Raw genomic sequence first — 11203 nt, 5'->3', positions numbered from 1 at the left:
CCACATTAATATGTATAAGGTGAAACTAGACATCTTTTACTACCTACATTTCTCCTGTTTAGAACGATTGAAATCAAATGTATATAAGTATATAGAAAATTTGATTCTAATTCCCGTAGTTGACCTCGGAAATATTTAAAAACCTACATTAATGATAGTCTATTTTTTCTTCATGGCAGTGTAAACTTCCTTGTTAAGTTAAATGCCCGGATGACTTGACATCAGAATGAGAATTTTGACTGCTAAGACATTTCGCGGGGGACTATGTTTTTCTACAACTGACGAGTTTTTACTTTGTGCTTTTGGAATTTAAAATCAGAATTCATAAAATACTGACGGATGTTCTTACGTGAAATTTAGATACATACATGTACCATATTTGGTTTCAATGACAGACTGCGAAATGTTATCGCCACTGATTCTAGTCCTGGTCTTTACAACAATAGGTAGGTTTAAAAACATGTTAAACTTTGTATCGAAATTTTTTTATCCTAATGAAACATTGACAAAAAATTATATATTTAATTAACATACTTTATAAATGAATATTAAATAAGAACTAATACTCTGAATTGTAATTATTTCTAATTTCAATTATTTTTAATTCGTTTCTACCTTTAGTGTATAGGTATTAACAATGATTTATCTATTGTGTTGAAAGAATGTGTCACAACATACTGTTTATAAATATAAAATAAATTATTTAAGTATATCATTTAAATAGCCATATTCTGTTTTAATATCAGAAGCATCGCTATATTTCAGCCACTGCAGTAGACATGAGGTAATAGTTGAAATTTTCGATTTAAGAAAGTATTTTGGAGAGAGAGAGAGACTTAGTCTTATTGTCCAATAACAATTTTCTGTTTGACAACTGAATTCAAGAAAGTTGGCTGTACTTTTTCATCTCATAGCTATGAAAGTTTACACCATGACAAGATTTTTTCTGGAACAACATTTTTAAAGAAGTGATCTTGAAAATAAAATGGATAAATGGAATTTAAATTTGGAATTTCTGTCTAGTAGATTTCTATGACTTTGGTGTATTTAAGTCCAAGTCTCAAGAACGCCTAAGGAATGATTAAATACGCTTGATACCGCAATATTAGTTATATTGGAAGATCTGGAAGTTATTCAACGTAGAAAGTAATGGAATCATTAATAATGGAATGTACTTTTAATAAGAATTTTTTTCAATTTGTTTAAGGAGCAAATGATAAGGAAGAACTAAAAGTACAGTAATTTCTGAATTTTCCATTTGTATTTTACACCTTCCGTCTTTATATTTGATTAACAAATCTAAAGTATTTAAGAAGTTGGTTTTTTAAAACTTTAAAGATTTTTTGCGATGAATTAAGAGTTACTGACCCAGTTACTCAAACGGTGCAGAATACTCCATTTTTTTTTTCATATTTACCTTCCGTGTTTTAATTTTTTTTAATAAGATGTAGTATGCGGCGGAAAATATAAAAAGATGCTAATGCTCAAAGAATTAATTTTGTAAAATCATACTGAAATATTAAACAAACAGTTTGAAATTTTACATTTAATGTTGACAAATCGCAAGTCTACAAACTACAATGTTGTGCATTGATATGGCTTTCTTTTACAAATTGCTCAGGTCTGTTCAGCTGGATAGTTAACATAAACTAGCTTTGATTGTACAATTTCCAAAACACAAACTAACAATCTACAAAATAAGCAATTTTGAAATTACAGAGGTGAAACTTTTGGCTTTATATAATTTACAGACTTGTGTGCCATTTAGCTTAAATTCAGATTATGTCTGTTCTTTTGGCATGCCATCTTCCATCAACTCAGTTAATGGCTGTTGGTTTTGCATTAATATTGTTGATCGTTCGTTTTAATTTGCATGTCTGTTAATTTTGCAATTGAGTCTTGTGATTTTTTTTTTTTTTTTTTTTTTTTTTTTTTTTTTTGCTTTTCTAGGCTGTTTTGCATTTCAGTATGTTTTGGAAAATTGGCCATTGTGCATTAATGTCTCTTTTTTACTCTTTCCGCCGCCCATAGTACATCGTACCAATTCTATGACATGTTTACTTACAATTTAATATTCACTCTAGCGGGAAAAAAACGAAGTTCATTCTTTTGTTTTAGCTTGAAATTAATATCCTATAAACACTTACGATTCCACTCTTTATCTACAGGAGGAAAGTATTTATCCCTATAATTATTCTCTTTCATGCATGTACTTGAATAATTTAGCCAAAAGTACTCTTTTTATTAAATTTTCACCGGTGAAATGTACTTTATTTTATCGATTGATCTTCACTGAAATCACTTATTTTCAAAGTAATTTAAAATATATGTAACAACCAGAAGTACGTGTACTTAACGCAACTAGGGTAAACAAAACGAAAGATATTTATAAACCGATAATTCAATTTTTGTAAATGAATATGGAATTTATTTTACTCGTGCATGATTTTTTTCTTATACATATTTACAAATCCATGATTATTTTTCTAATCTTGTTTCTCTCGTCAAATTCCGTGATAAGAAACAAAATATTGGATATCCTCCGTGTATCCAAGCCCACCCTTGCGATGGATATGTAGACATTCATAAATTTTGAGTTAATTTGCAAGTTTTTTTTCCTTACAGTCAAATATTTTGTTATCACTTTGATTTGGATAATGACGTTTGGGTGACATACAGCTTTCTGCACTTAAATGTTTTATAAAGGATGAACATGAAAATTACGAAAAAAAAATTTTTCTTATTCAAGTCACTGGAGAAAGTAAATGTAAAAATGATTCCATTAAATTGGATTCGAGGATATATTTTTTTTTACGTTCTCTATTTCAGATTCCCAGACTTTCTACTTCTGTAATACAAATGGCAAAGGTAAGTGCAAAATGCTTAGCATCTACTTTGCAACCTCTTCTGTTACTCGTCAATTGAAACATTTCTCAAAACCAAGATAAATTCAATTACCAGAAATCTTTTGAACTGTGGAAACAATCATTCAAAAGGGATGAATAAACGACTGCAGTAAGTCTGCCATAAAAGCAAATAAAAAGCAAACCTGTATCATACTTTATCTGTCTGACAAATCGGTACATAGAAAAATGAAATCCTTGTTTTGATAACAGTCTTAGCTATAGAACCAGTGTTGTAACAAATATGATATGTGAATATACACTGACAACAATGTCGTGCTCCAAATATAAGTGTAGGCACAAAATGGAAGCCGAATGCTACACTGAGGCGCGAAGAGCCTAAAGGGAGAAGGTGCTGAGGGCATTGGGGAGTGGGCGAGTGGGGGACTTTCCACGAAGAATTTTTGGGAAAAAGACCAAAACGTAGCCCTTCTGAGAGCAGAAAGTATTAGCTGAAACAAAAGTATTAACCACAGAAATTTGAATTTTTTATCGTCAAAAATACCTTTATTTTATACCGATAAAATTTTGCTACAAGGAAAGCTCCCTATACTTAGCAAACGTACGGCAGGGCATCCAATGATCTAATTTTATTTAGGGTGAAATCAGTAAAGGTATAATAACATATTTTGATATATTATTGAAAAAAACATGAACATCAATTTTGGCAAAAATTATTTGTAGGCAGTTGCCTTTTTGCCTTAATGGACGCTAAGCCACTGAAGCCTATGCCATCTAATGTTTTTTTTTTTACTTCTCTAATACATGTACATATGCTGTGTGTGTTTTTTTTTCCAGTCGTAGTATTATTATGTTGCCTCCTTTAATCTTTGTTTGATATTTGTAATGTTTCCATGACCAGTAGATGTTTTACTTTTAGTAGATATTATAGACGTTGTAGTTGTAATTCTGTTGTATTTCGTCAGATGCTTGTGAGGTCGCCAGAAGTAACGTACCTTTTCAGCCCAATGCCCGATACCCTTATTGTCCGTATGACGCTGATATAGAGTACTGTGACAGGTATATCACCCAAGGCTGGTACAGATACAGTACAACAATGCTGGACAAGTGTGTCTCACTGGGCTCATGTGGTGCTATTTATCCATATTGGCTAAACGGTAAAGTTCCAGATATATTAATGTACATCATTTAATTTTCGTGAAACCTCATTTTCGCGAGATTTTTATTTGGTATTTATGATCAAGACAAAATTTCCACGAATTTCGGTCATAGCTCTTTATAACCTTTTAATACTTATATACGCCAGATTGAAATTTCGAAAGCAGACGTCACTAGTTATTAGGCAAAAATTAAAATATTAAAATTACGCAAATAAAAAGAAAATTAACAGTGTGACAACAGTATGAAAATTCTATTTTTTGACATTTTAGATGCGCAGTAAATAAATATTAAAAGATATATTGAGTAATTGGTTTTGTGGATCATGACACTGTCTTTGCTCTAAAGTGAGATTACACTTCATTGTGAATTTAAATCAAAAAAAAAAATTTCAAATTCCTACTTGCATACAGTCAATATGATTATAAATGTATCACATCACAGTATATGTATAAACAATCGATCTTACATGGTTAAAGTTTGACCTTCGATTCTTTTATAATCTTGCAACCTTGCATACTTTATTTCATATATACATATATATATGTATATATATATATATATATATATATATATATATATATATATATATATATATATATATATATATATATATATATATATATATATATATATATATATATATATATATATATATATATATATATATAGTGTATATACTTCATATTAAATTTTGTTTATTTCCTGACATTGTATTTCTAGTACATGACATAGGTTCAGATTTCGACTTGACTATAATTTTCTTCTCCTTCAATAATATATCACACAAGACGGTTTGATTTAAATGAATTTTAGTATGCATTAAAACGATTAAATCATAGTTTTCCTTATAAAATGAGGAAAGTCTTATTTATCGTATATTTACATTCGTCGATATACGCCTCAAGGTTGCGGGCTTATTCGTTCCAATTGACAACAGAGATCTGGTGCTGTTAGGGGCATATAATGTTAATCGTATTAAAAATGTATAAGCTTTCAAAACCAGTACCTATTCAAGTCTACAATTCTGTGAAAAAGGTAAGTGAACTAATTCCTATATGATCTAGAATGGGGACTAAAATAGGCACATAGGCAGAGCTAGCCATCCAGCTTCAGTTAACAATAAAGTTGTAAATATGAAATTAAAATGATCCAAATAGGCAGACATCCGACTTACGTTAAACAGGAAGTTGTTAAAAATGATATAAAAATGTGCTTCAAAGACAGCCACCCAGCTTCAGTTAGCTTTAAAGTTGAAAATATGATAATAAAATGTTCCACATTGGCAGCCATCAGATTTCATTTAACCATAAAGTTGAGATAAACATGTTCCGCATATCAGTCATCCGGAGAAGTTTATAAGATGATTCAAAAATGTACCTTGTAGGCAGCCACCCAGTTTCAGTTAACCAGGAAGTTGACCGGAGTGTTTGTAAAGTGGGATTCTCAAGCTGTTGTTCTAAACAAGTGATGATAAAAATACGTCACTGTGGGGAATTCATGGCGTATTGTCTTCCGGCACTTGATGCTTGCCCAGAACGATACTGCTTTGGTAAGTCCATGTCTGCATACAAGATTGTAGCAGCTATAGCATAGCTGGTAGGTTAGATATCTAGTTCTATTGGACGCACTGTATGCAATGTACTACGCTTGGTCTGGCTAGGCTAGCATACCGTTCAAGAAATTATTAAAGTACTCTGCGAAGAGCTACGTAGCCGCTACGATCTTGAAAGCAGCTCAGTATTTTATTTTCTTTCTACTTTCAAAACACTTTTGTTTTTTAAATGATAAATGACAAGGATGGATGTGGTAAAAAAAAAAAGAAACCCAGACATTTAAACGTAGAATTTAAAATACGATTTAATACTGAAAAATTTCATCCCACTTACAAAAGCAAGATAAGATATCGTTACTATGTGTAGAGAAACATTGCTACCAGAACATTTAACCTAATAGATCAGAAACATGTTTAAGGTGAGTCGGGAGAATGTGAACCAACTACCACCCTAAGTGTGCAGTCAACAACCAAGAGTTCATCTATAACATTGGATTCTTCATCGTCCACATACCCCACAACACAGAGTACCTCACAACAATCTACGGTCAGTACAGAGAAGACTCAGTTTTCAACAGAATCTCCAAAATCCACAGATTTCTCATCAACCTTTCTCAGCTCAAAGACAAGTGTTGAATCTAACACTATCACAAGTTCATCAGGACCTACAACCACAGCTAGTTATAGTGATAAATCAACAACCAGTGCTAGTTATGACAACAAACTAACAACCAGTGTTAATACTAACGATAAATCGACAACCAGTGTCAGAACAACCAATAAATTGACAACTGTTAGTACTGCTGATAAATCGACAACTAGCGCTAGTACTGCTGATCAATCGACAACGACAACTAGTGCTAGCACTGCTGATAAATCGACAACGACAACTAGTGCTAGAACAACCAATAAATTGACAACTGCTAGCACTGCTGATAAATCGACAACTAGCGCTAGTACTGCTGATACATCGACAACGACAACTAGTGCTAGAACAACCAATAAATTGACAACTGTTAGTACCGCTGATAAGTCGACAACTAGTGCTAGTACTGCTGATAAATCGACAACGACAACTAGTGCTAGAACAACCAATAAATTGACAACTGTTAGTACCGCTGATAAATCGACAACCAGTGTCAGTAAAACCAATAAATTGACAACTGCTAGTACTGCTGGTCAATCGACAACTAATGCTAGTACTGCTGATAAGTCGACAACGACAACCAGTGTAAGAACAACCAATAAATTGACAACTGCTAGTACTGCTGATAAATCGACAGAAAAGACAACGGAAAACTCAGATTTTATTTCAACGACTTCACCAGTGTTTGACCACTGTTCAAATGGTAAAGGTAAGCTTAAGATTTAATAATGAAGTCTCAATACAAACAAAATCATAGCAATATTTGATATCTCTCAAACACAGTGAAAACGACTGCATTCTGCAAGCATTACTATTTTATATTTGTAGATCCGTGTGATGCAAGAAATCAGCTAGATAATGTGCCAAATCTTGGCAATCGCAGTGACCAGTGTACTTATGAATCAATATCAAGGCCATGTGATCAAGATTTAGAAATGAAATGGTACAAAGGCTTTAAGATACTGAATAGATGTCCCAAGTTTCTAACATGTGGAGCTGTTTATCCAGTATGGATGAATGGTAAAAAGTAGTTATTATCTAGTTATTTTGAAGTTGTTTTGCAGTTATTGTGTAGTTATCATTTACTTTACATAGTTTCATATGAGATTATTTCATAGGGTGCAAGGCTCTGAAAGTCTCAAACATTTTAAGATCAAAATTTTCTAGTAGATATGTACTGAACTTAGCAAACTGCATACTTATATATATATATATATATATATATATATATATATATATATATATATATATATATATATATATATATGAAGAGACTATCAATATATTTACAACTCTGTCGACTTCAATGTTCATTAAACAAATACCCATAGTTGAATATGATTCCAAATTCAGAGTTTTAAAAAATTGAGAAATCGAGAAACTGTTCTATTCCAGGTTCTGAACCGGAAGTGAAGGATGGTATAGTAACTCGTGAGGTATGCAAGGTTGGTCCAAACAGTTGCTGCGAAGAGAAACTGGAAATTAAAGTTGTCAACTGTAGTTTGTACACAGCGTATTGTCTGAGACCGCTCATACGATGTGAGGAGAGGTATTGTTTTGGTAAGTACATGTATCAAGAACCAGTTTATATACAGCTTACTGTCTGAGAACGCTCAGGCAATGTGAGGAAAGGTATTATTTTGGTAAGTACATGTATCAAGAACCAGTTTATATACAGAGTACTGTCTAAGAACGCTCAGGCGATGTGAGGAAAGGTATTGTTTTGGTAAGTATCCAGAACTAGTTGTTCTTTAAAACTGTTAAACTTCAGTTTCTCGAACTACAAAAAGTGGAATATGGTGGATATGTAATTCAAATTTCAGCGTCGTTATCTCGAGCTCCAGGAATATCGAATTCGATGCTGTGTTCCAATTCAAAAATATTTTTTTTTAATTGATGACAATGATGTAGTGATTTATATATTTTCAGACACAAACACATGTACCATTAAGTCTGCACACCAGAAAAAGAAAGGTATGAAAGAATAAATAAAGTAAGCTGATTTTTTGTTCACATTAATATCATATGTGATAGGCAGTGATTAATTCATGTTGTAGATAACATTAAATAACTCTTCTTACAGAAGATTCTCTCACAATAACTCAAGGTATCGTTATTGGAATAGTCGCAGTCATCACTATGCTGGTAATCACAGTGTCAGTCATCGCATTGAAAAGGTAATAATAGTCACAGAAGAAATCTAATAAATTGTAATACTAGCTAGTATTATTAAGACCAAAAGTTTTTCAACACTCTGCATTGTTATATATAGGTTGTACTGCTTATTGGTCGCGTAGTCACTGAAGAAACTCTGATATATTGTAATACTAGCTATACTATAATTATGACCGAAAGTGTTGTCAACACTCTGCATTGTTAAGTATAGGATGAACTGTTTATATGTATTGTTGTACAAAGAACAACATATAAACTAAAGGCTATATTGCATTTGTGAAGAATGACTGTTAAACACATGTTTAACATATAGTCTGGCGATTCATTCTCTGTTAGACATAAGATTCAATTTATTGTGCTTGTATAGATTTATAAGATGTAGAGTGTATCCAACAACTGGAGTAAGCAAGGCATAGATCCCCTCCAAAACATCTCTCTGTTAAGTCGCCAATAAGACAAAGGTCACATGAAGAATCCAAATCATTATAATTTTCAATCATGTGCATTTGTTATGCTAATCATCAAGCAAGTTGGATCAACAAAGGGATTGTAACAGGCTTTGAAAAAAAAATCTGCTTATTTAAAAAAAACAGATTTTACCAGATTGTTCATCTAGAAAATGAAGATCCAATCAGTATTCACATAAACTATTGCACATCTACAATTCCTACACAACTAATCTAGCTTTAAAATCTTTAATTCCTGATATTTAGCAAAATTTAACATTATAAGTTTTCATGAGGATAAAGATAAAAAAAATCCATACCCTTATTATTCATTAATATGACTTAGCCTACAAAATATCAGTAAGCAGTAAGGATTTCATGCCCCCAGTGTAAATATAATTTCAAAGACATTCTTGAATAAAAAAAAAATACACCGTCGGTTTTGTTATTGGATGAACATTTCAGTTATTCTGATTTTACATTTTGTCAATATTTTAAACACAATAAGAATGCAGTTGGTCCATTATGTGATTATAATGTCACAATGCAATGCAAAATGTTTAATTGATTTAAATTGAATAGAACAGCAGTGGCCATAGATTCACAGCCAATTTTATTGTAAACTCGATTATATGGCCGTCCTCGTGTCTTTCTGGCTGTTCGTCAGCTTTTCAAAAAGGATCTTAGTAACTTATTTAAATGTACATATTTGGTGCTTCTGCTGATACTAAATTAATGAAAAGCATGATTTGGTACATATACTGGAAAAGCCTCTTTACCATATTTTTTCACACTTGTAAACACATTGCTTGGAAAAGCATGAAGCAACAAACTTTAATGTAGAGTACAATTATTTTGTATTTAGATGCAGAGACAAACCTGACAGCATGTATGAAAAACCCTTAGCATCACCGTCTGAAAATGAATATGAAATGCCATCGACTTCAAACATAAACACCAGAAACGTGTATGATGAACTTCCGGAAAAGAAAAATGATACAGAAGAAGGTCTTACAGGTCAGACAACTCCTGACGAAAATCAGTATGATTATATACCAGAAGAGACGTCCAATGTTAGACCAAAAGAAACAACATATCAGAAAATGTCAAATGGTTACATTTAACTATAAAATACGAACTTATTATAAAATGTTTAATGCATTATAGAAAAATAAGATTGACCTTTATACTGTTTTCCTATGTGTATATGGTTTATTTGCATTATTCAGCTTCAAACTCAATACAGTATATTTACATTTCCAAATATGTTTCCTTAAGATTCTTTGCAAATTAGAACATGAACTACAATGGATGAGCATGAATATCTCCATTGTTACGTCATAATGCCGTACTTGACGTCAAAACTATAGTGCAAACTGTTTCGCTTTAAAAATGACAGTTGAATTGTGGCACCTAATCACAAAAATAATGTAAATATAAGAAATGAATTTAATTTTTGAAAATTCATGAGGTATATGAACTACCACGCTTCAAGCCGGCATATTTATCATGAAGCGCTAACGCGCTTCATGAAATATGCCGGCGTGAAGCGTCGTAGTTCATGTCGTCATGAATCTTCAAAAATTAAATTCATTTCTTAAATGTACCGTAAATTCGTAAATATACACGAAGAATTTATTATCGCGTTATTATAGCAAGAAGGAAGAAGCACCACTCACCAAATAAAACTATTTACTTTTATTCCTTTATTGTTGAAATACACATTTAAGTCTACTCGCGATTTCATGCTCTTGCAATTTTACAATAGCCGAGAGAAGCAGCCATTTTCTTATTAAAAATATTGTCATTATGTACAGCGTTGTAATAAATTTTTGTTGACAAATTACAACTTAATTGGTAATGCTATATGTTCACGTACAATTATTACAATGACAATTTTCACTGGAGAAAACTATAAAAATTCTTTCGAGTGGTACGAAAAAGTTACATAAAACAGGTGACCTGAAAGATATAAGTTGCAGGTTTAGTGATATTCATTTTAATGAGATTGAGATCCTGTTACCAAAATAAATCTTACAGAGGTTAAGCCTAACATCGTCATTTTGTCGTTAATAGCTTACCTGAGCCGAAAACTCAAGTTAGGCTTTTCTGATCAGAATATCTCTCCTTGTCGTCGTCGTCGTTGTTGTCCTTGTAAACTTTTAACATTATCATCTTCTTCTCCAGAACTAATGGACCAATTTCAACCAAACCTGGCACAGAGTATACTTGCGTGAAGGGAGTTCACGTTTGTTTAAATGAAGGGCTACGCCCTTCCAAGGGGAGAGAATTATTTATTAGTAAAAATTAATGACATCTTTTAAAAAACTTCTTCTCAAGAACAAATGGGTTAGAAGCA

At 32.0% G+C, this 11203-nt stretch overlaps 1 protein-coding gene across 1 annotated transcript; it reads left to right on the top strand.

Moving 5' to 3' along the window:
* The first annotated feature begins 403 nt into the window (after positions 1–403).
* On the top strand, positions 404–9968 carry LOC133176064 (mucin-5AC-like). The gene is made up of 11 exons (XM_061311236.1): positions 404–446; positions 1208–1233; positions 2799–2868; positions 3830–4021; positions 5410–5574; positions 5997–6932; positions 7052–7243; positions 7619–7783; positions 8153–8197; positions 8307–8400; positions 9710–9968. The coding sequence occupies exons 1-11, from the start codon at positions 404–406 to the stop codon at positions 9966–9968; spliced, it is 2187 nt and encodes a 728-aa protein (XP_061167220.1).
* Positions 9969–11203: the final 1235 nt, after the last annotated feature.

The sequence above is a fragment of the Saccostrea echinata genome, unplaced genomic scaffold, assembly GCF_033153115.1.
Source record: "Saccostrea echinata isolate AGI-Se365-2 ecotype Australia unplaced genomic scaffold, CSIRO_AGI_Sech_v1 ptg000065l, whole genome shotgun sequence".
Classification (NCBI taxonomy): domain Eukaryota; kingdom Metazoa; phylum Mollusca; class Bivalvia; order Ostreida; family Ostreidae; genus Saccostrea; species Saccostrea echinata.
The sequence above is the reverse complement of the archived record's forward strand: the minus strand, read 5'-3'. Positions and strand labels throughout refer to the sequence as shown.

Excerpts from the sequence above, each read along its gene's own strand:
- LOC133176064 (XM_061311236.1), top strand. The coding sequence starts at position 404 with ATGTTATCGCCACTGATTCTAGTCCTGGTCTTTACAACAATAG. Across the intron at positions 5,575-5,996 it reads CCCAGAACGATACTGCTTTG|GTGAGTCGGGAGAATGTGAA; the intron begins GTAAGTCCATGT and ends AACATGTTTAAG. Across the intron at positions 8,198-8,306 it reads TGCACACCAGAAAAAGAAAG|AAGATTCTCTCACAATAACT; the intron begins GTATGAAAGAAT and ends CTCTTCTTACAG.